This window comes from Delphinus delphis, chromosome X, assembly GCF_949987515.2.
Source record: "Delphinus delphis chromosome X, mDelDel1.2, whole genome shotgun sequence".
NCBI lineage: Eukaryota > Metazoa > Chordata > Mammalia > Artiodactyla > Delphinidae > Delphinus > Delphinus delphis.
Genome location: NC_082704.1, coordinates 85,026,431 through 85,050,173, shown reverse-complemented (window position 1 = coordinate 85,050,173; position 23,743 = coordinate 85,026,431). Strand labels below are relative to the sequence as shown.

General features: G+C 51.7%; 3 protein-coding genes across 7 annotated transcripts; 1 reads left to right on the top strand and 2 right to left on the bottom strand.

The window, feature by feature from the left end:
• Nucleotides 1–438: 438 nt before the first annotated feature.
• Nucleotides 439–7,297, top strand: CCDC120 (coiled-coil domain containing 120). The gene is made up of 9 exons (XM_060002951.1): nucleotides 439–520; nucleotides 663–796; nucleotides 1,462–1,602; nucleotides 1,957–2,260; nucleotides 2,607–2,669; nucleotides 2,970–3,144; nucleotides 3,276–3,374; nucleotides 4,709–5,623; nucleotides 6,124–7,297. Exons 1-9 carry the CDS (start codon nucleotides 472–474, stop codon nucleotides 6,236–6,238), a joined length of 1,995 nt encoding a protein of 664 aa, XP_059858934.1. The 5' UTR covers nucleotides 439–471; the 3' UTR covers nucleotides 6,239–7,297.
• A 418-nt stretch (nucleotides 7,298–7,715) lies between these two features.
• Nucleotides 7,716–10,683, bottom strand: PRAF2 (PRA1 domain family member 2). The gene is made up of 3 exons (XM_060001626.1): nucleotides 10,382–10,683; nucleotides 9,004–9,221; nucleotides 7,716–8,570 (listed from the first exon to the last, which is right to left on the bottom strand). The coding sequence occupies exons 1-3, from the start codon at nucleotides 10,558–10,560 to the stop codon at nucleotides 8,431–8,433; spliced, it is 537 nt and encodes a 178-aa protein (XP_059857609.1). The 5' UTR covers nucleotides 10,561–10,683; the 3' UTR covers nucleotides 7,716–8,430.
• Nucleotides 10,684–11,032: 349 nt separating this feature from the next.
• WDR45 (WD repeat domain 45) lies at nucleotides 11,033–16,358 on the bottom strand. 5 transcript variants are annotated; one of them, XM_060001621.1, is made up of 11 exons: nucleotides 16,289–16,358; nucleotides 14,637–14,708; nucleotides 14,435–14,509; nucleotides 14,241–14,345; nucleotides 13,270–13,378; nucleotides 13,052–13,146; nucleotides 12,475–12,554; nucleotides 12,154–12,362; nucleotides 11,975–12,076; nucleotides 11,746–11,891; nucleotides 11,033–11,499 (listed from the first exon to the last, which is right to left on the bottom strand). In XM_060001621.1, the coding sequence occupies exons 2-11, from the start codon at nucleotides 14,689–14,691 to the stop codon at nucleotides 11,390–11,392; spliced, it is 1,086 nt and encodes a 361-aa protein (XP_059857604.1). In that variant the 5' UTR covers nucleotides 14,692–14,708; nucleotides 16,289–16,358; the 3' UTR covers nucleotides 11,033–11,389. The 5 variants fall into 5 exon arrangements, with proteins under 5 accessions (XP_059857604.1, XP_059857605.1, XP_059857606.1 ...); XM_060001622.1 differs by having other exon boundaries at nucleotides 13,270–13,375; nucleotides 16,289–16,346; XM_060001623.1 differs by lacking the exon at nucleotides 16,289–16,358 and adding an exon at nucleotides 16,152–16,257.
• Between the last annotated feature and the right edge of the window lie 7,385 nt (nucleotides 16,359–23,743).

Below are 23,743 nucleotides of genomic sequence, written 5' to 3'. Positions count from 1 at the left end.
TCTAAAATGGGGGTAATAATAATCATGGAACGGCCATCACAGGGTGGTTGTGAAGATTAAATGTGGCATAGAACGTAACTGTTCCAGGCACCCAGGTGCTTAATAAATGCCTACTGTTCTTGTAGTTGGTTGAATCTGTACCATTAATTCTCCCTTCCCAGGCAAGACTCCTGACTGTGGCCCATGGGCCTCTGAGGAGGCATTGTAAGTCCGCCCAGCTCCCCACTTGCTGTGCTCCCACTCAATGGGAAGGGAACAAAGGTACCAGGGCCTTGACATTGACACAGATTATGAGAGGGCAGGCCAAGCAGTTGGGCGGGGTCAGGGTACCCCTTATTCCCAGCTGGGGTGTGGGAACCTGGGTAGAGGGGGCAGTTGGCGGTGCACACCGGATGTGCTTCCTCAGTGGCTCCCGTGCATCACTGCTAGGCCTTGTCCAGCCATCAGCCACAGCCTCTTGACAACACCAGGATGGAAGTCAAAGGTCAGCTGATCAGCTCTCCCACCTTCAGTGCCTCAGGTTAGTATCTGGTTCCCCCTCCTGCTGCCTCCTCTCCTGCTCTGAGTCACCACCTGCCCACTGGGGAAGGGTTGGTCCCTGGCCCCACAGCTGCTGCAGGCTGCCCTGATTGCCCCCCGATCTTTGCTCCCTCTGTGTCCAGCTGCCCTGTTTGGAGAGGCTGCCCCCCAGGTGAAGTCAGAGCGTCTGAGGGGGCTGCTCGACCGTCAGCGGACCCTGCAGGAGGCCCTGAGCCTGAAACTTCAGGAGCTACGAAAAGTGTGTCTCCAGGAGGCGGTGAGGGCCGTACCCTAAGGGTGTCAGTGGGGGGTGAGGAGCGGGCACGAGGTAGGCAGACTGCGGTGGTGATGGCTGAGCCACTTGTCCGAGGTATAGATTCCCCAAAGCTCAGCTTGCATGTCTGAGAATCAGTAAAATATGGTGATATTTTGCCACCATCCCCTATCAACAGTTTGAAATCCAAAAAACCTCAGAAACAAAACAAAACAAGTTATTTCCAAAACTTGGCAGTGAAACCTGACCTGAACTGACATGGGGTGATTTATAGTTTCGATTTACCCCCCTTGCTGTGAACGTCCACACCGTTTGCCAGAAATAATAATGCAGTTCAGAGCATGCAGCCCAGGCCCTGAATGGAATGTCATATAATATGCAGTGTACAGATGGTGTCACCTTTATAAAAACTATGAAATTCTGTATTCCAAAGCAGGTCTCCCTGCCTCCCGTGCCCACTGCCCTGGGGACTTGGGCCATTGAGGGGCTGAGAGTCTCTGCTGCACACCCACCTGGTGGAGAATTGGGAGGAGGAAGAGAAATAACAGGCATGGGTGCTGAGCAGGGCTGGGCTCCTAGTAGGACTTCTGTACCTTCGGGGGTCGTTACTGCTTTGCCACATCCCCCCAACTAACCCTTGGTAGTCTCTGACCCCTGCCCCCGCCCAGGAGCTGACTGGCCAGCTGCCCCCCGAGTGCCCACTGGAGCCTGGTGAACGGCCCCAGTTGGTCCGCCGGCGGCCGCCTGCAGCCCGCGCCTACCCTCCACCGCACCCCAATCCAGCACACCACTCCTTGTGCCCTGCCAAGGTGAGCAGATGGGCGTGCAGAGCAACATGGGGGTGGGACAGGAGCCCGGAGGAAGCCGAGAGCGGGTTGCAGCCAGGAGAAGGAGAGGCTAAGGTGAGGAGGGAAGGAGCTTGAGGGAGGTGGGTTCCAGGTCTGAGAGAGGATGCTGGTCCCTGTCAGGATAGGCCTCTCACCCCCAGGAAGATGAAGAGGCCCAGCCCTAATCCACACAGGCCCTGCCCCCAGGAGGAGAATAGGCCACCCCCAGGAGGGGCAGGCCCCGCCTGCAGCGTAGCTGGGCTCTGCCGCCACTTGGTCCTGGTGCTTGGCCATTTCCCTTTCCAACATTTGGTCCTGTCCCACCCTCTCGGGTAGGCCCCGCAGGAGCTGGCGCTCGAGGCCCTGGAGCGCGAAGTGTCAGTGCAGCAGCAGATTGCGGCAGCTGCCCGCCGCCTGGCCTTGGCCCCTGAGCTCAGCGCCGAGCAGCGCCGACGTCGGCGCCAGGTCCAGGCAGATGCTTTGCGGAGGCTGCATGAGCTGGAGGAGCAGCTCGGGGACGTCCGGGCCCACCTGGGTCTCCCGGGGATCCCGCCGCCCCAGCCCCTGCCGCTATCCACTGGGGCAGTTATCGTTGCCCAGGGAGTCTGCCTGGGCACGCGCCTCGCTCAGCTCAGCCAAGGTGAGCCAGGCCCTGTCACCACACCGATGAAAGCGGGAAGGTGGGCATTGGCTAAGGGACATGGTAGAGGTGGAGTGGGTGAGCAGCCAGTGAAAAGTGGGAGGTAGGTAGAACTTAAGGGACCCTACGAGCAAGACGAATTGTGTAAACTGGCTCCTGGGCAAGGGTGGGGCCATTGGGAATAGGCATCAGGAAAGTGAGGGACCAAGCCTCTGGTGGTCTTGGATTTAGGTAAAGGTGGATGCTTGGGAAGTGTACGGGATGGGGAGGAGACGGCCCAGTGGTGTAAGGGGATGGCGCCCAGACCTTGCATTGATAGGCCGGGGTCTCCCCTTCTTATCTGTAGAGGACGTAGTCCTGCACTCGGAGAGCAGCTCCCTCTCAGAGTCTGGGGCCAGCCATGATAATGGTGAGGACCCCTGTCTCCCAAATCCGCCCATTTTTTGATGCTTAGCCCCCACCCTCCCTCTTCAGCTCCTCTTTAGCCATGACCCATCCTCCAATGGAGCCCCCATTTTCTTTGCTTCAGTCCCCCCACCCCACCCCATCAGCCCCGGTTCCTGCCTCATCCCTTAGCTCTTCCTCAGCCTGTCCTACCTGCTTAGCCCTCTGCCCCTCCCTACCTCCCTAGCCCCTGCCCTTTGCTTTGCCCACAACCCTTCAGGCACCCTCCCATTGGATTCTCCCCCACTTTCTCCCTTCCACTCAGAGGAGCCCCGTGGCTGCTTCCCTCTGGCTGAGCGCCCTTCACCACCGAAGGCCTGGGACCAGCTGCGGGCAGTATCTGGGGGCAGCCCTGAGCGGCGAACCCCGTGGAAACCACCCCCGTCAGATCTCTATGGGGATCTGAAGAGCCGGCGGAACTCCGTGGCCAGCCCCACCAGGTGAGGGTGAGCCCCTCCCCTCCTTCCCCAGGAGCCAGGAGTGGGAGCTGAGCCTGGGCTGGCAGGAGGGCCTGCTGCTAGGTACAGTCTCTAACCTGGACCCCCACCTATGCCTGCTCGTCTCTGTCTAGCCCCACACGCTCGCTGCCCAGGAGTGCCTCCAGTTTTGAGGGGCGAAGTGTGCCTGCCACCCCTGTCCTCACCCGGGGCGCTGGCCCCCAGCTCTGCAAGTAAGTGGACTCTGAGGGTGAGATTGAAGACCAGAGGAGGGAACCGGTAGTTCTAACTGGGCGTGTTGGGGAGAGCATTATCAAAGGGTGTGGGACATGAAAGACTGGGCTTTGAATCTATCAGTTTTATTCTGATCTTCTATGTAGGTTGTATGAAAATGCAAGAATTTTATTTTTGTTTCAGAACTTTTTTTCATAATGCACCCTATTGCATGATAAAGAAATATAGGTAAAATATCTTTTGGAATATGCCATATGTGTATAATCACATTATAAATAAAAATTTTTTAATTGACCAAAAAAAAAAAGAGAGAGAAGAAAAGAAAGGCTGGGTTTTGAAAGGTGAATAGGAGTTGTCTTGGTGGAGAAGGGGGTGGGGATCTGGGGCAAAAGCACCAAAGTTTGAGAATGAGCTTTTCTGTACATTTTGGGCAAGTCATTTCCCTTCTCTGAATCTTTGTCTCCTCATTTGTGAAATGGGGATAATAATATCTGCCTGTGGAAGATACTGTAGGCATAAATGAGTTCTGGTTAACATGTACCACGTACCTACCATCTGCTAGGAATCAGTGCTTTACTTGGTATCAAACTCATTTAATTGTCACAACATCCCTGTGAGGTAGGTGCTATTATTATTCCCATTTTAGAGATGACGAAACTGAGACACAGAGAGGTTAAGTAACTTGCTAGTAAACTGAAGACCTGGTATTTGAACCCAGGCAAGTTTGACTCAAGAGTCCATACTTTTAACCATGGTACTCTACTACTTCTTAAACAAGTACGCACTTACTAAGTGCCTACTTTTTCCGGGCTGTGAACAAAACAAAGTCCCCATTCTTGTGACACTTGCATTCTATGAATAGTGGCTGTTGGGATGATAGTTTTGGGTGGTTCATACACATGATGGGACAGAGGATTCAGGAAGGGTCTTGAATTCCTGGCCTAAGGTTTAGGACCTCATGTTAGAGGAGGCGGGGAGCCCTGAGAAGCACCTTAGCAGGGAATGAGGGGTCAGATGTGTTAGGAAGAGCCCTCCGCCCTCCCCTGCTAGTATTTCCTCTTGAGCCCTACACACACTTACATCTCCCTCGGAGCTAACAGTCCCAGGCAGCCCCGTACATTGTTAACCCCTCGGCTCCCCAGTCCGTGGCAGAACCTCTGCTGCTCTTTACAGGCCACTACCTCTCACCTTTATACACACAGCTGCTAATCCTGGGCCCATTTTGGAGGTGTGGAAGTGAAGGCTCAGAGAGAGGCAGGATAGGGAGGGCACTCATCCCATCTCCCTGATATTTCTGACCCTTCTCCCATCACCCCCACCTCTGCGCCCCCAGACCTGAAGGCCTCCATTCTCGCCAGTGGTCCGGCAGCCAGGACTCCCAGATGGGCTTCCCCCGGGCGGACCCTGTCTCCGACCGTGCCTCCCTCTTCGCAGCTCGCACCCGCCGCAGCAATAGCTCCGAGGCCCTGCTGGTGGACCGGGCAGCTAGTGGGGGAGCTGGCTCCCCGCCTGCACCTCTGGTTCCCCCTGCCACTGGTCCCCCAGCCTGCAAGAGCAGTGAGGTGCTATATGAGCGCCCCCAACCAACTCCTGCCTTCTCCTCCCGCACGGCTGGCCCCCCAGACCCTCCCCGGGCTGCCCGGCCCAGCTCAGCCGCCCCTGCCTCCCGCGGGGTCCCCCGGCTCCCGCCTGTGTGTGGGGACTTCCTCTTGGACTACTCCCTGGACCGGGGCCTGCCCCGCGGTGGCGGCGGGACAGGCTGGGGGGAGCTGCTGCCCACAGCTGAGGTCCCAGGACCCCTCTCTCGCCGGGATGGGCTCCTCACCATGCTCCCAGGCCCACCACCTGTGTATGCAGCTGACGGCAGCAGCCCCCTCCTCCGCAGCAAGGACCCCCACAGCCGTGCCACCCGCACCAAGCCCTGTGGCCTGCCCCTGGAGGCCGCTGAGGGCCCAGAGGTGCATCCCAACCCTCTGCTGTGGATGCCCCCACCCGCCCGTATCCCCCCAGCTGGTGAGCGCAGCGGCCACAAGAGCCTTGCCCTGGAGGGGCTGCGGGACTGGTACATCCGGAACTCGGGACTGGCCACAGGGCCCCAGCGCCGGCCTGGGCTCCCCCACATGGGCCCGCAGCACCCGCCCTTCCTCCACGCCCGCTGCTATGAGGTGGGCCAGGCGCTGTATGGGGCCCCCAGCCAGGCGCCACTCCCGCACTCAAGGAGTTTCACGGCGCCCCCTGTCTCCGGCAGGTATGGGGGGTGCTTTTACTGATGGGTAGGGGTCTCTTGAGGCAGATGGCAAAGGTGTCCAGGCCAGGGAGCCAGCTAGTCATGGTAGCTAATGACATGGACCATGAGAGAAGTAGGTGCAGCCTTGGCCCGGGGTCACTGGGCCCTGCCTGACTCGCATTAGTCCGTGGGGTCTCGGTGGAGGGGTATCTTGGGTCCTGGTAGCAGCAGTTCTTCACCAAGCTAATACAAGAATTTTAATATTTGAACAACCAGTGCATGTCAGCTGAAAATGAGCCTTGAAACTAGGGTGCTGGGAGGAAGGGACGTCCTGTGCCCCTTGCCTTTTTCTTTCTCTTTTCACCACGCCCCACGCTTGCGAGCCTAAAGGTGCTGTCCTGTGCCTGCCTCCACCTCTTTAACGAGCCTCTTTTCCTCTCTCTTTCTGTGTCTTGTCCGTCTTTTCCTCTCTCCTCTGTCTTCCCACCCTGTCCTCCGGATTCCTGCTACCCCTTCTAAAGATACTACGCGGACTTCCTGTACCCCCCGGAGCTGAGCGCTCGTTTAAGTGACCTGACGCTAGAGGGGGAGCAGTCCTCCGATTCTGACCCCCAGACCCCGGGGACACTGGTCTGACCCCTTCTCATATGCCCCTTGTTGGCCTGGGAATGACTTCAGTCTGGGGAGCACACAGCTGACCTCGCTGAGCCCTGGGGTGTGGCTGCTCTCGGTCCTGGGGGGCACCAATGTGATCTTCCAAGGCCCCTGGCTCCCCGTGGGCCCACGAAGGTGTCTGACACCCTGTGTCTCCTCTCACACTGTGCTGGGGACTGGGGGCCCTCCGCCAGCTTAAAAGAGAGGAGAGGGGATGATGTAATGGGAACTCCAAGCCCCTTCCTCCATTTCTGTTTACAGTTGTGATCTAGGTATTCACTGTCTTCCCTCAACACTAGACGTTTTATAAAAAAGGAAACTGTGATCTCGTCCTGGTTGGGTTCATTCCTGTCCCCATGACCAGCCTGTTCCATTCAGAAGCCCCCTCCACAAAACAAACCATATAGGGTCTCAGGGCCCACTTTGGGGCAGCCAGGAGACTCTGGTGTGAACAGAACTCCCTGCCACCCCCCACTGGGGCAGTTTTTCTTGGGGAGGTGCCCACATTTGGAAGGAATGAAGTCTCTGCCCACATTTGGAAGGAATGAAGCCTGGGTGGGGGGCTTGTGTTCATTTTCTCTCCCCCAGGGTGCCTGAAGGCGCCCCAGTCCCTGTCTGCCTGTCTGTGCCCGCTGCCTCTGCCCACAGAGTGAGACGACCCAGCCTTTGGCGGCAGCCTCCTCTGCCCCGACTATCCCCAATCAGGAGGCCCCGCAGGAGGACCAAAGGGCAGAACCACTGGGTGTGTTGTGTCCTGGGATGTAGCGGTGGTGGAACCTGGCGTCTGGTAGATGCCAATGAAATCCTCAAGTGACGTCTCGCCACGGGTTATGTCACACCTTCCTTGGCTTTCCTTCCATCCACCACTTTTTAAACAAATCCACACAAGCTGTGTTTTCTATGATACCTGTCTGTGGCTTTCTGGAGCTGGGGGTTCCCCTACCCCCTTTACCTAGTGTTAAACTTTTCTTTTTGTACTAATGGATCTGGGCCCAAGACACTACCCACACTGGAAGGGGATTTCTGTAATAAATGTGTAAACTGAACCCATGCATTGCTTCCCTGTCTGCCTTGCCTTGGGGGCCCACATCTTTAGCTAAGACTAGGTAATGTATTTTTACAAGAAAAAAATATATAGCATCATGGAAACAGCCTGTGATAATGTCATCTGCTTTGGTTTTACTTGCTTTGTGATGTGGGGCAACTTCTTTGCCTGTCCGTGCTCAGATTCCTAGCCAAGAGCTCTTAGTAATACAAATGCGGGCAGCAAACACTCCGTGCCCTTAACTCCCTTGTGTGTTAGTGCCACCCTAGAGGTAATAGGTTCAAGAAAGGAACTGAGAGCTCCTCCTTCAGCCCACATATTTGACAGGGACCCAGTCAGAAAGTCTCTGGTAGAATTGAAAAGCAGGTCACTTCTGGCCATTGAAACACACAGACTTTACCCAGGAGGTCCAAATGGGCTTGAGCAATGCAACAGCCTTTATTGTTGTAGCAACACTGATATATATGCCCCATTCCTGGTCAGGGCTACCCCCACCCCACCCCACCCCATCCCACCCCTTGGTCCTTGTCACTGTGGAACTTTGTGGGGGGTGGGCTGGGGAGTGGCAGAATCCCTAAGCAGAGCTGGAGGGAGGCAAGTGGGACTGGTGAGTGTTGGGGTCACCTGGGACCAAGAGTTCAACTGGGTCAGGATACCTGAATCCTCCACCCAGATGGGGGCTGAGAACACTTGGATCCTGGGTTCAAAGCTGGGGTGGGGTCTGGAAAAGCCTTGGTCCAGGGTTCAAGATCTGAGAATGCCTTGGGCCCAGTCCCCAGCTTTGGGGCTGAGCGTGGGAGATAGGTGGGTCCCAGATTGGGGTTGAGGGGGAGTGTCTCTGGGCCCAGAGTTTGAGGTTGGCCGCGGATGCTCTGGTCTCTAAGCCCCAGTTTTGGGCTGGACGTGGGTGTCTCTGGTTCCCAAGTTCAGGGCTGGGAAGACTCTGGTTTCCTAAACTGGGGGGCTGGGTATGAGGGAATATCCCAGTTTGGGACCTGGGGGAAGGGTTGCAGTTGTGCTGTTTTTTGAACTGGGCAGGGGCTCCTATTTTAAGGACTGGGAAAGGGCTCTGGGTCTGGGCCAGGGTGGGGATGGCATTCTCCATGTCCTAGGTACAGATCCCAGGGCCCTAGGATCCAGCCTCCTGTTCTTGTCCCAGCGCCTCCAGCAGCAACCCCATTGGCGTCCGCTTGAGACCAATGCTCTCGATCTGGTTCTCAATCTTGTTCTTGAGGTTGCGCAGGCGCAGTGACGCGTGCACCAGGATCACTGTGGGCAATACCGAGAGGAGCGGGGTCAGTGGGATGGGACATCAGCCTTTAGCTAATGGGGGCCCAGAGAAGGGAACTGGAGCACAGGCAGACCAATGGCGTGGTCGGTAGCCAGGACGCCTCTGAACCCTGCTAGTGTGGCGGAGTAATGAGCTTCGCAACAGGGGCGTGGCCAGGGAGGGTGCCCAGTAATGGGGACGTGGCCGGTGGAAGGCACTTCATACTAGCAGTGACGCCCAGAAGGGCGGTTGTAAGAGAGGCGTTCCCAGGGAGGGGAGCAAAGCCAGGGAAGGCGCTTTGTAAAGGAGGTGTGGCCTTGCCCGCCGGGTGTCCCAGCCCCCTCTCAGCCCAGGAACCAGGGTAGGGCGGGCCTGGCGCCGTTTGCGAGCGGTGGCCGTCTTCCCGGCCATCTCAGGGTAGTGGAGACTCACGAAGCACGGGCCCGGCGATGCTGAGCAGGAAGGTGCAAGCGCCGCCCGCGGCCCAGAGAACGAGGAGGCCGACGGCAAGCACTGCGGCCAGGCAGGCGGCTGGGTGGCTGCGACGGCAGCGGCGCACGGCTGCTCGAGTCTCAGCCGCCCACACCAGCATGCCAAGGGCCACCGCCACTACCAGCGCGCTTAGGAGGGTGTGCAGCGGGCGCACGTACCTGCGGGGACAATGGAACTAAGCTAGCCGGGCAGGCGGGGAGAGGGCCGCCTGGCCCCCGTGCCTCCCAGACCACCGTCCACCAGAGTCCGTGCCCCAAGAGCTTTGGTTCCCACCCCACCCCCACCCCCCGCCCCCGCTCCGGACCCTCCAGCCCGGCAAATACTCCCGTCAGCCCTGTCTCCAACAGGTCCACCCTTCAGGGATTCCAACTCCCAGGAGCCCTGGGCTCCCCTGTGGACCCTCATTTATTTCTTGTCAATCCTACAGTCCCATCTTCCTTAGATCTCCTGCTTCAGGCCCTCCCATTCCGCTAGGCCCCAGGGCTCACAGCCTTTCCCTTCTCTTTCCTTCCGACCTTACCCCTGCAGAACCCACTCCAGCCGGCCCCCCCATCCCAACGTGCCCCAAAACCCACTCTTTGCAAAGGCCCAGCCCTTGCAAATTCCTCTTCCAGTCCTTCTGTTTCCATACATTTCCCTCTCCCCAGGCCCAGAGTCCCTTCCAGACTTCCCTTCAAATTCCCCCTCCAGATTCCCATTTCCTATAGATTCCTCCCTCCATCATTACTAGAACCCCTTCCAGGCTTTCAGTGCCACTTAACTTCCAGTCCTGCCCAAGTCCCTCTTCCAGGTTCTCCATCCCTCCCTGGTCTCAGGCCTTCCATCCCCAGGTCCTCCCTCTAGACTCAAGTTCCCCAACAGGTACCTGCTCCTGGAGCATTCCAATTATAGCCAGGCCCCTCTCCAAGCCCAGATCCTCCACAAGTCCACCCTTCAACTTGACCACGTCCTGTCCCTGTCGTAAGTCCTCCAAGGCCATATTAATCTGGCCCCATCACCCCTCAGGCACAGTCGTGTCCCACTTTCGGGCCCTCCTAATCTTCAGGTCCACACTTCCCCCTACCCCCGCAGGACCCACTCCAGCCGGCCCACCCCCCCATCCCAACCTGCCCCTAAACCCACCCTTTGCAAAGGCCAATCCTTTCAGATTCCTCTTCCAGGCCTTCTATCTCCCAGTTTCCCCTTCAGTTTCACACTCTACTGAATTCGCCCTTCAAGGTCTTGCAGCCCCCTCAAAATCCTGCGGGTCCACCCTCCATGCCCAGCGGGCGCCCCCGGCCAACCTGCGCCTCCCTCCCTCCCTCCCTCCCTCCCTCACCCGGCCAGAGCGAGACCGAGGCCGAAGCAGATAAGGTAGTTGGTTTGATAGTAGAGAAGGTTGTTGATGACGCGGTGGCACCATCGCTGCGGGTCGCGTGGATCCGGGGCCGCCAGACGCGCCGACCCCAGAACGAAGTCGTCCAGGGCGCGTAGCGGTGGCAGCCGCACCTCCGACATCCTGCCGGTCGATGTAGCTGGACCAGTCAGAGGAGCGGCCGGACTACAACACCCGTTCTACACCGCGCCACCGTGGGGCACACCGGGAAACGGAGTCTGGGCCCTGCAACCACTACCCTGACGACCTAGTGGACTGAGCAGGCGCAGCAGCACACGTGACCAAAAATACCAACAACACGCCGGAACTGTAAGGTAGCAGGGGCCGCTGGGAAATTAAGTCTCCGCCGCGGGGCGAGGCATTCCCGTCCACCCCCAGGCGGGGGCGCCACAGGGACGGTTCTGGGTGGTGCTGGCGTCTCTGGCACACAGTGGCCAGACATTAGAGGACATGCAGAGACTGTCAGAAGGACCCGAGCAGGATCCCACTTCCTTCCTGTCAGGGTCCAAGAGGTTCACACCTTTCCAGGAAACTCCTGCAGGGCTTTTTCAGCCTCATCTCCTCCAGGCCCCACTCCCGAGGTCCAGCCATAAATACTATTAAGGGCCTTTTATTCATATTCATCATATCAGAGATCGTCTCTTTCTAGGAAGTCTTTTAAAAATCCCCACAGGTTGGATTAGGGCACCCACTCTGGGTCCCTAGCAGTCTTCTCCAGGCTGGGAGCCCCAGGGGGGCCGCTGTCTCTCTGAGTCCCTGGCCTGGCTCTGCGGGCACACAGTCATCAAGAAGTGCTTGGGGCGACTGAGCTGTTTAGGCATTGCTCTTAAGAGTGAAAAGTGGGCACCTGCTCCATTAATGTTTGCTGGCTGGTGGCTTCCACAGCACTCCCACCCCCGCACAGGCTTTGCAGTCTGCCACTGCAGGTCCCTAGCACAACCCACAGGGTCCTTAAAAGTCATCGTCATCACAGATGTCAAGGTACACATCGAAAGCCTCTCTGTTGCAGTTTCCATCGGGAGTGAAGACATATTTGTGGAAGGTCCCATCTACACAGATGGCTGGAGGAGGGGGGAGGATTGGAAAAGGTTAGATGCTGCCAAAGCCACACACTCCAGTCCTCTCAGGTGTCCCGTGGCTCAGGGTCTATCTCCAGGTCTTTGCCACGTGCCATCTCCCTTAGCGATGGTGGAAGTGAACCAACCGTTTGGCTCCCTCAGGCCTCCCATGCCCTAAAATTCTTTCAGGTCCAATTTGTAGGCCTTCGCCCATGCAGTACCCCCCAGTCAAGGGCTATTCCCACTCACCAATGACAGAGTTGACATTCTTGGAAGTGTTGCGACCAAAAGCACAGATGCAGGCTGACTCAGCAGGCACGGTGAAGCTCGCCAGGCTCCATTGAGAGTCCACATACTGCCCAATCATAGGCCCCACCTTGCCCACGCGAGCCAGCCTGCAGGCAACACTGGCTAAGCCCAGGTGTGATATATGGGCAGGGGGATGGGGGTGAGGCAGGGTGGGGCAGGAGGCACTCACGCAGAGCGGCGGTTGAGGCGGGTATCCTTGAGAGCAAAGATGTGGACTGTGCCCTTATCACTGGATGCACACAGGAAGGAAGAATCATGGCTGAAGTTGATGCTGAAAGACAGACCAGCGATGACGCCCATGTCATGTGGTGTGAGGTCAGGAGCCCACCAGGCATACCCTGTGCTCACCAGTAGAGGGTGGCGGGGTCAGTGCCTCGGCGCAGCTCCACCAGCTTCTCCTTGGACTGCGTGTCAAAAAGGCGAATAAGGGTGCCCTTCTGAGAGGCCGAGGCCACTACCGTGCCTGGCTGGTTCAGAGACACGCAGGCCACGTCGCTCTGATGTGCATTGATGGTAAACGGAGCGGATGAGGTGCCGGGCTTTGTGCTTGCCAGGTCCTATGGTAGAAGGAGCAGTTTGGGCTTGGGGTAGGTGGTAAGGAGGTAAGTTGCCAAGAGTCCACAGGGAGAGCCAGCCCACCTACCCACCCCTGCCCACTGGACAGCTCACCACAAGTTGCAGGCTCCCGCACTTGTGTCCTGGGAACACTAGCAGTTGTTTCTCCAGGCTGGGGCAGAGGTCACAGAGCCCTAGGGTGGGGTGGGGGGCTGGTAAAGAGGACGTTGGGGCCAGGCAGGGTCTCAGGATGGACAGAGCTGGATAAGGGCCAGACTTCAACCTTCCACGATACATGCTACCCACAGAACCCACAGGGGGCTTGTCCTCAGGTGTGCTCCCCACCATCAAGGCAGATTCCCTGCCTCCCTATGCAGCTGTGGCAGCCCCAGGAGGCCCAGGAATCCCTGGCATACCCATTAATGTCCTTAATGAGCCTTTCTGCTCTGCTATCTGAGGCAGCCAGGGGTGAGGCGGGGATGAGAGTAGAGAGAAAGAACTGGCTAAGGATGGGAAAATGGATAGAATGGGAGTACGGGCATCTCAGCCCATTGGAGCATCTCTATGCAAAGACTCTCTCCCTGCCTCTCTTTCCCAGTTACTCGTTGTGTGCCCCTTTCTATCTCTCTTCTGCCCCTCTGCCCCATCCACTGCCTCCTGCCACTACACCTGCATCTCTGGGTCCTCTCACCCTTGGGGTTGTCCCGGGTGTCAAACTCAAACAGCTTTCGGGGATTGTCGGGGAAGGAGTACACATAGATGCGGTTCTTCAGCACGATCACGATTCTGTGGGCATCACACAACACAGGATGGTCGTGAGGGGAGGGCAGGGTGCCCATGCAGGACTAACCCTCTAGCCTGCTGTGGGGACCTCCGACCTCCCCCACCCCCAGCCCACCTCAGGCTCACTTGTCATGGCGCATGCGCACAGCCAGCACTGGCTTGGTGAAGGTGAACTCCAGCACCAGCTTGTCCTTGGAGTCCTTGCCCTCCCGGGCATCGTCCCAGATCAGCACTGCTGGGCAGGTGGGTTGTCGGGGCCAAGGTTTAGGGTGAGGGGAAGCCCTGGTGACACAAGACCTACCCCTACTCCCCATGGGACCTCAACCCACTTGCTTAACCTTTTGCTAACACGCAATATGACCTCACACAGCATGAGCACTTGTAGATGTGATTCCTGAGAAGACAGGTTCTAGAACCGTTATACTCATTTACAGATGAGGAAGCTGAGGCTCGAAGGGGTTTTCTATCTAGCCAAGGACCTCACAACCCATCAGCAACCAAGCAGGGACTCACATCCAGGCCTGTAACTTCTCATCAGTAACTATTTCTGCCTCCAGGGTCCCAGCTCATACCCCCCAGAAGATTTCTGTGAGGAATCCTAGGGCATCTTTTGCCATGTCCCAGTGGGATCAACAAAAGCCCTTAAAATAAGATGGTGCTTGAGACTCAAAGCAAGAGGGCACCAGGGAGACAGCCCCGAGATTTTAAAACCTATTAGTTGTGTCACCTTGGATAAATCACTTAACCTCTTTGGGCCTCAGTTTCTTCATCTGCAAAAATGGGGATGATGATACTTCCTACCACACAGAGTCATGTGAGGATTAAATGAGTTAATACATGTAAAGTGGTAACAACAGCACCAGGCTCACAGCAAGCGCTCCATAGGTAAGGACATGGCATACAGGAGGCATTCAACAAGTGTCTGTTAAATGAAGACAAAACACCAAGCTTCTCAAGTGATAAGATCCAGGACTTGTAAGATGTAGGCCTCACTGTGTGACTCTGAGTTACTCTGACATCTTCATTTGCCAGAGCCTCCGGGAGGCCAGGATTCCGGGGAATCTGGGCCAAGGGTGGGACCGGATGAGGACACTTACCTGAGATCTCTGAGAACTTGGGGCTGCTACCACCGCCCACCAGGGCCAGCAGGTTGGAGCGGTGCAGCATTTCCACCAGGCCCATGCTGCCCACCTGCTCATGGTCTGGACAAGGACCAGGGTGTCAGTAGGGGTGGGTGCCAATGCCCAGCCCAGCCCTTCTGCCCATTGCCCCTCCCCCACCGACAGCTCACCCAGATGCCCCTTCTCCATCAATGGCTCCACGTTGTAGATGCGCACACCTGTCTCCATAGCGCAGCAAAAGCAGCCTGGGGACGGGAGGAATCCGGGCTGCCTCAAAGGATGTCCAGATGGGAAGCTAGGGGTTTAACACCCACCTCTGGCCATTCTCTCCCTCCCTCCCTCCCAAAAGGGCACAGGCACAGCCTCTCTCACTTTGATCTTGGTTGAAACGCAGACTGGTCACTCCTCGAAGTGGCTGCTGAGTCATGGTCCAGGATTGCTTCCCTGGACACAAATGGGGGTAGGGTTGGGAAGAGTCCTGGGGTCTGTTCTCTGAGTCCTAGAACTCCTGTCCCCAACTGATTTCTTCTTCCTCCTCCCACTCTGCTACCTAACCCCAGCAGGACTGCAAAGAAGACAAAATCAGGGGGAGAATCCTAGGGTTTCCACTCTAAGCTCCCAAGACCCCAAAGAGCATGGACAGGAACATTCGCATCTTCTTACACTTGGTTGACTCCAGCTCTCTCGGCCTACCCTGACCTGGACATCCCCACCTCCTCCTACTCCCTCCCTGACTGACTGCTTATCAAGAGATAATGGGGTAGGGGGTATCCCAGTGATATCTCCTCTCTACCCTCAGCCAATCCTGGCCCCAGTGCCCAACATGGCCTGGAACCACCCCCTACCCACTTCTCATCTTTACACCTGGACCCAGCACCTAAGTCTGCCTGTCAATAAATGGGGAAAGGGGGCTCAAACATCCACCTCTTCCTGCACCTCCCTGACCTGGCCCTGAGACCTGCTACAGTTGGTCCACCGCTCACAGGAACTCCCCCGCCACGTCCTTCTACTCCAACCTATTCTACCACTCCAGAGCTCTCTCACACCTTCCTTCCCCACAGGCTTCCTGAAATCCCTTCAGGATCCCATTCCCACCTCCACACAACCCCTTCTCATGACATGCTAACTTCTGTCCAACCATGGACAACCTGGACCTTCCCCCAGACCCCTGTATGCCCTAAAGACCCTACTTCAGGATTCCCTTATCACTCCAAATCCCCCACCCCTGGGACATACACTTCCATATGTTCTGCTGTCCCTGACTCTGACATGGGTTGGCTTGGACGTACCCCCAAGAATTGCATCCCCCTAAGGTTCCTCCTCCAGACCCCCTATCGTCTCCCCAAGACCCTGCTCCAGGGCACCCCAACCCCTCAAAACCCTTGCCCAGGACACACACTTCCCAAAACCCCTACCTGGGACAACTCAATCCCCCCCACAAGACACCTGCCCTAGACCCCCCCTAATATTCTTGTCCCAGAGTCCCCATACTCCCTTCAAACCCCCATCTCCCCAAAACCTTTGCCCAGGCACACCCCTTCCCACTCTCCAAACGTCCTCCCTTCCCCCCTGTACCACCTCCACCGGACCGCCTCGCCCCCAAAGACCCATTCTTTAGACAGCCCCACCTTGCAAGATCCCTTTTTTGGGACCCCCATTCCAAAGACACTTGCCACCCAGGAACCCTGCCCAGGGATGCCTCACACATCGCTACCACCACTGATGTCCAAGACCACCCTCATACTCCATCCAGTGCCAGCACCTACTCAAGATCCCTGTCCTAGATACATCCCCATCCACCAAGACCCTTGCTCAAAAGACCCCTCCGTCCCCCAGATCGCAACCAATTCTTGCACCATGCCCCAGCTCCCTGCCGCCTGCACTGACCTGACCTCTGCGCGTCCCCTGCTCTCGGTGCCGCCCACGGCCCGGCGTTCTGACCTCCCGGGCCTTAAAGCCCCACTCCCTTGTTTACATCAGGCCTTACTTCCGGGGGAGGGAGTCTGTGACCGGAAATGACTCACCCTCGCTGGAAAGCGCGGCTGCAGTCTTCCTAAACCAGCTTCTGGGTCTTTGGAGCAAAGAGAGGGAGCGCGGCGTTCCCCCAGGAGAGAGCGGGGAGCAGAGGACGCTCCGCCACGGCATGACTGTCTGAAGGAACCGAAGACGGGTGGGAGAGAGAGAGCCTTCCCCTCGCTGAGCGGAAAAGGGCGAGAATTCCGTAACTGGGTCCTGCTCGGAGAGCTAGCGGCGTTACCTTCTGGGCTAACAAGACTCGGACCTCCGAGGTCCAAGAGGGGCCGCCCCTGTTAGCTATTTGTAGTTCTCCCAGACTTCTAGGGAAGCGACCGGGGAGCCTCGAGGCGGGGGTGAGCCTGGAGACCTTCAAAGCTGAGTCTATCCCCATAGCCAGGGGAAGCCAGGATGGGATTCCCCACCCCACCCATGCTTCGTTTTATTTACAAAGTGAAAAAGTATTTTTGATGGCAAGAGGTTATAAGTGTTCAGTGTGGGAGGAAAAAAGACCCCAATTATGTACATACTGGAAATATTTTTGTATTCAACTTATAAATTTTGAGATGTGGACTCAACGTGTAGTTTTGAGAAATAATAGAGAAATCCCATGTGCTTTAACACTTACCCCTGAAGGTAACATGTTGTATAGTAAAATACTACACTCAGAATGTTCACACAGTTGTGATACTAAGTATCACACAGTTGTGACACTGAGTATCACACAGTTGTGATATTGACACAATCCACCCATCCTTTACTTTTTTTCAAATATTGTTTTGATGCTTTAAAAAATTATTAATATATAATGGGCATCTGTTTTATTCATCCTTTTTAATTGATTCATGATATTCCGTGGAATAAATGTATAACTGTTCAGCTGTTCCCCTACTGATGGCCATCTAGGTTGTTTGATGTACTGTGTTGTCAACATCCACAGACATATTTACTTGTGAATTTTGGCCCCATGTACTACCCTAGGCGTGACTCCATTGCTGTGCTCCTCAGCAAAGCCAATCTTCTGGCTTTCTTCGGTCTCTACTTCCTCACATCCCAGAGCACATTTAGCTTTTTTTTTTTCTTGGCCACGGCATGGGATCTTAGTTACCCGACCCGGGATTGAACCTGGACCCTTGGCAGTGAGAGGGCCAAGTCCTAACCACTGGACCACCAGGGAATTCCCAGAGCATATTTAACTTAATTCAGTTTGGCTTTTGTCACTTCCATGTCTCTGAGACTGTTCTTAACCAGATCACTGATGAGTAACAATCTTCCCAAACCAGCAGTCACTTCTCTACACCTTCCTGTAACCACCCAGCATATTCCACAGTTTCTTGCTCTCACTCTCTTTGTTTTCTCCTATATCTCTGGCTACTCCTCCATCTTTATCCAATTTCCAAATACTGTGGTATCCTTGGGTATGATCCTGGCCGCCTTACTTTTGTAGTCAGTATTCTCTCCCTAGGTGACTTCATGTTGTCTCATAGCCTTAATTATTGCAAATATTTGGAAGATCCACTAATTTAGGCCTCTAGCCTAGACCTCTTTCCTGAACACCAGACATATATGCTATGGCCTGTTTGACGTGTTCACGTGGATGTCTCATAAGGCATCTCACATTTAACGCATCCAAACAGATCGCTTGAATTTCCCTGGCTCAACCAACCTCCTGTCTCCCTCATCTCAGCCAATAGCACCATAACACCCAGTCTGTCACTTGAGCCAAACAGCAGATATATCATGGTTGATTCTCCTTATTTGTCATTGGCAAATTCTGTTGGTCCCACTGTCCAAGTGGTATCACAAATACAACCCCTGGCTCTTGCACTTTTAGTCAAGATGGAGTAACAGGGAACAAATTTGTCCTCTCACATGAAACAACCAACCACTGCCCCCCCCAAAAGGAAGAATACATGAAACAACGGTTTTTAAGACATACACATCAGACAGTGAAGGACAGTGATCCCTGAGAAATGGGAAAGAAGATGAGCCCCAAACTGCCCCAAGTTACCACTTGGAGAGTTTTTTTGTTTTGTTTTTTTCATTTTAACATCTTTATTGGAGTATAATTGCTTTACAATGGTATGTTAGTTTCAGCTTCACAACAAAATGAATCAGTTATATATATACATATGTTCCCATATCTCTTCCCGCTTGCGTCTCCCTCCCTCCCACCCTCCCTATCCCACCCCTCCAGGCGGTCACAAATCACCGAGCTGATCTCCCTGTGCTATGCGGCTGCTTCCCACTAGCTATCTACCTTACGTTTGGTAGTGTATATATGTCCATGCCTCTCTCTCGCTTTGTCACAGTTTACCCTTCCCCCTCCCCATATCCTCAAGCCCATTCTCTAGTAAGTCTGTGTCTTTATTCCTGTTTCACCCCTAGGTTTTTCATGACATTTTTTTCCTTAAATTCCATATATATGTGTTAGCATACGGTATTTGTCTCTCTCTTTCTGACTTACTTCACTCTGTATGACAGACTCTAGGTCTATCCACCTCATTACAAATAGCTCAATTTCGTTTCTTTTTATGGCTGAGTAATATTCCATTGTATATATGTGCCACATCTTCTTTATCCATTCATTCGATGATGGACACTTAGGTTGTTTCCATCTCCGGGCTATTGTAAATAGAGCTGCAATAAACATTTTGGTACATGACTCTTCTTGAATTATGGTTTTCTCACGGTATATGCCCAGTAGTGGGATTGCTGGGCATATGGTAGTGTTATTTGTAGTTTTTTAAGGAACCTCCATACTGTTCTCCACAGTGGCTGTATCAACTTACATTCCCACCAACAGTGAAAGAGGGTTCCCTTTTCTCCACACCCTCTCCAGCATTTATTGTTTCTAGATTTTTTGATGATGGCCATTCTGACCGGTGTGAGATGATATCTCATTGTAGTTTTGATTTGCATTTCTCTAATGATTAGTGATGTTGAGCATTCTTTCATGTGTTTGTTGGCAGTCTGTATATCTTCTTTGGAGAAATGTCTATGTAGGTCTTCTGCCCATTTTTGGATTGGGTTGTTTGTTTTTTTGTTATTGAGCTGCATGAGCTGCTTATAAATTTTGGAGATTAATCCTTTGTCAGTTGCTTCATCTGCAAATATTTCCTCCCATTCTGAGGGTTGTCTTTTGGTCTTGTTTATGGTTTCCTTTGCTGCGCAAAAGCTTTGAAGTTTCATTAGGTCCCATTTGTTTATTTTTGTTTTTATTTCCATTTCTCTAGGAGGTGGGTCAAAAAAGAACCTAGCTGTGATTTATGTCATAGAGTGTCCTGCCTATGTTTTCCTCTAAGAGTTTGATAGTTTCTGGCCTTACATTTAGGTCTTTAATCCATTTTGATCTTATTTTTGTGTATGATGTTAGGGAGTGATCTAATCTCAGACTTCTACATGCACCTGTCCAGTTTTCCCATCACCACTTATTGAAGAGGCTTTCCTTTCTCCACTGTACATTCCTGCCTCCTTTATCAAAGATAAGGTGACCATATGTGCGTGGGTTTATCTCTGGGCTTTTTATCCTGTTCCATTGATCTATATTTCTGTTTTTGTGCCAGTACCATACTGTCTTGATTACTGTAGCTTTGTAGTATAGTCTGAAGTCAGGAAGCCTGATTCCTCCAGCTCCGTTTTTTGTTCTCAAGACTGCTTTGGCTATTCGGGGTCTTTTGTGTTTCCGTACAAATTGTGAAACTTTTTGTTCTAGTTCTGTGAAAAATGCCAGTGGTAGTTTGATAGGGATTGCATTGAATCTGTAGATTGCTTTGGGTAGTAGAGTCATTTTCACAATGTTGATTCTCCCAATCCAAGAACATGGTATATCTCTCCATCTATTTGTATCATCTTTAATTTCTTTCATCAGTGTCTTATAATTTTCTGCATACAGGTCTTTTGTCTCCTTAGGTAGGTTTATTCCTAGATATTTTATTCTTTTTGTTGCAATGGTAAATGGGAGTGTTTTCTTGATTTCACTTTCAGATTTTTCATCCTTAGTGTATAGGAATGCCAGAGGTTTCTGTGCATTAATTTTGTATCCTGCTACTTTACCAAATTCATTGATTAGCTCTAGTAGTTTTCTGGTAGCATCTTTAGGATTCTCTATGTATAGTATCATGTCATCTGCAAACAGTGACAGCTTTACTTCTTCTTTTCCGATTTGGATTCCTTTTATTTCCTTTTCTTCTCTGATTGCTGTGTCTAAAACTTCCAAAACTATGTTGAATAAGAGTGGTGAGAGTGGGCAACCTTGTCTTTTTCCTGACCTTAGCGAAATGCTTTCAGTTTTTCACCATTGAGGACGATGTTGGCTGTGGATTTGTCATATATGGCTTTTATTATGTTGAGGAAAGTTCCCTCTATGCCTACTTTCTGCAGGGTTTTTATCAAAATGGGTGTTGAATTTTGTCAAAAGCTTTCTCTGCATCTATTGAGATGATCATATGGTTTTTCTCCTTCAGTTTGTTAATATGGTGTATCACGTTGATTGATTTGCGTATATTGAAGAATCCTTGCATTCCTGTGATAAACCCCACTTGATCATGGTGTATGATCCGTTTAATGTGCTGTTGGATTCTGTTTGCTAGTATTTTGTTGAGGATTTTTGCATCTATGTTCATCAGTGATATTGGTCTGTAGTTTTCTTTCTTTGTGACATCCTTGTCTGGTTTTGGTATCAGGGTGATGGTGGCCTCGTAGAATGAGTTGGGGAGTGTTCCTCCCTCTGCTATATTTTGGAAGAGTTTGATAAGGATAGGTGATAGCTCTTCTCTAAATGTTTGATAGAATTCGCCTGTGAAGCCATCTGGTCCTGGGCTTTTGCTTGTTGGAAGATTTTTAATCACAGTTTCAATTTCAGTGCTTGTGATTGGTCTGTTCATATTTTCTATTTCTTCCTGATTCAGTCTTGGCAGGTTGTGCATTTCTAAGAATTTGTCCATTTCTTCCAGATTGTATATATTATTGGCATAGAGTTGCTTGTAGTAATCTCTCATGATCTTTTGTATTTCTGCAGTGTCAGTTGTTACTTCCCCTTTTTCATTTCTAATTCTATTGATTTCAGTCTTCTCCCTTTTTTTCTTGATGAGTCTGGCTAATGGTTTATCAATTTTGTTTATCCTTTCAAAGAACCAGCTTTTAGTTTTATTGATCTTTGCTATCGTTTCCTTCATTTCTTTTTCATTTATTTCTGATCTGATTTTTATGATTTCTTTCCTTCTGCTAACTTTGGGTTTTTTTGTTCTTCTTTCTCTAATTGCTTTAGGTGCAAGGTTAGGTTGTTTATTCGAGATGTTTCCTGTTTCTTAAGGTAGGATTGTATTGCTATAAACTTCCCTCTTAGAACTGCTTTTGCTGCATCCCATAGATTTTGAGTCGTCGTGTCTCTGTTGTCATTTGTTTGTTTCTTGGTATTTTTTGATTTCCTCTTTGATTTCTTCAGTGATCACTTCATTATTAAGTAGTGTATTGTTTAGCCTCCATGTATTTGTATTTTTTACAGATCTTTTCCTGTAATTGATATCTAGTCTCATAGCGTTGTGGTCAGAAAAGATACTTGATACAATTTCAATTTTCTTAAATTTACCAAGGCTTGATTTGTGACCCAAGATATGATCTATCCTGGAGAATGTTCCATGAGCACTTGAGAAAAATGTGTATTCTGTTGTTTTTGGATGGAATGTCCTATAAATATCAATTAAGTCCATCTTGTTTAATGTATCATTTAAAGCTTGTGTTTCCTTATTTATTTTCATTTTGGATGATCTGTCCATTGGTGAATGTGGGGTGTTAAAGTCCCCTACTATGAATGTGTTACTGTCGATTTCCCCTTTTATGGCTGTTACTATTTGCCTTATGTATTGAGGTGCTCCTATGTTGGGTGCATAAATATTTACAATTGTTATATCTTCTTCTTGGATCGATCCCTTGATCATTATGTAGTGTCCTTCTTTGTCTCTTCTAATAGTCTTTATTTTAAAGTCTATTTTGTCTGATATGAGAATTGCTACTCCAGCTTTCTTTTGGTTTCCATTTGCATGAAATACCTTTTTCCATCCCCTTACTTTCAGTCTGTATGTGTCTCTAGGTCTGAAGTGGGTCTCTTGTAGACAGCAAATATATGGGTCTTGTTTTTGTATCCATTCAGCCAATCTGTGTCTTTTGGTGGGAGCATTTAGTCCATTTACATTTAAGGTAATTATCGATATGTATGTTCCCATTCCCATTTTCTTAATTGTTTTGGGTTCGTTATTGTAGGTCTTTTCCTTCTCTTGTGTTTCTTGCCTAGAGAAGTTCCTTTAGCAGTTGTTGTAGAGCTGGTTTGGTGGTGCTGAACTCTCTCAGCTTTTGCTTGTCTGTAAAGGTTTTAATTTCTCCATCAAATCTGAATGAGATCGTTGCTGGGTAGAGTAATCTTGGTTGCAGGTTTTTCTCCTTCATCACTTTAAATATGTCCTGCCACTCCCTTCTGGCTTGCAGAGTTTCTGCTGAGAGATCAGCTGTTAAACCTTATGGGGATTCCCTTGTGTGTTATCTGTTGTTTCTCCCTTGCTGCTTTTAATATGTTTTCTTTGTATTTAATTTTTGACAGTTTGATTAATATGTGTCTTGGTGTATTTCTCCTTGGATTTATCCTGTATGGGACTCTTTGTGCTTCCTGGACTGGATTAACTATTTCCTTTCCCATATTAGGGAAGTTTTCAACTATAATCTCTTCAAATATTTTCTCAGTCCCTTTCTTTTTCTCTTCTCCTTCTGGAACCCCTATAATTCGAATGTTGGTGTGTTTAATGTTGTCCCAGAGGTCTCTGAGACTGTCCTCAGTTCTTTTCATTCTTTTTTCTTTATTCTGCTCTGCATTAGTTATTTCCACTATTTTATCTTCCAGGTCACTTATCCATTCTTCTGCCTCAGTTATTCTGCTATTGTTCCCATCTAGAGTATTTTTCATTTCATTTATTGTGTTGTTCATCATTGTTTGTTTCATCTTTAGTTCTTCTAGGTCCTTGTTAAATGTTTCTTGCATTTTGTCTATTCTATTTCCAAGATTTTGGATCATCTTTACTATCATTATTCTGAATTCTTTTTCAGGTAGACTGCCTATTTCCTCTTCATTTGTTAGGTCTGGTGGGTTTCTATCTTGCTCCTTCATCTGCTGTGTGTTTTTCTGTCTTTTCATTTTGCTTATCTTACTGTGTTTGGGGTCTCCTTTTTGCAGGCTGAAGGTTCGCAGTTCCTGTTGTTTTTAGTGTCTGCCCCCAGTGGCTAAGGTTGGTTCAGTGGGTTGTGTAGGCTTCCTGGTGGAGGATACTAGTGCCTGTGTTTTGGTGGATGAGCCTGGATCTTGTCTTTCTGGTGAGCAGGTCCACGTCTGGTGGTGTGTTTTGGGGTGTCTGTAGACTTATTATGATTTTGGGCAGCCTCTCTGCTAATGGGTGGGGTTGTGTTCCTGTCTTGCTAGT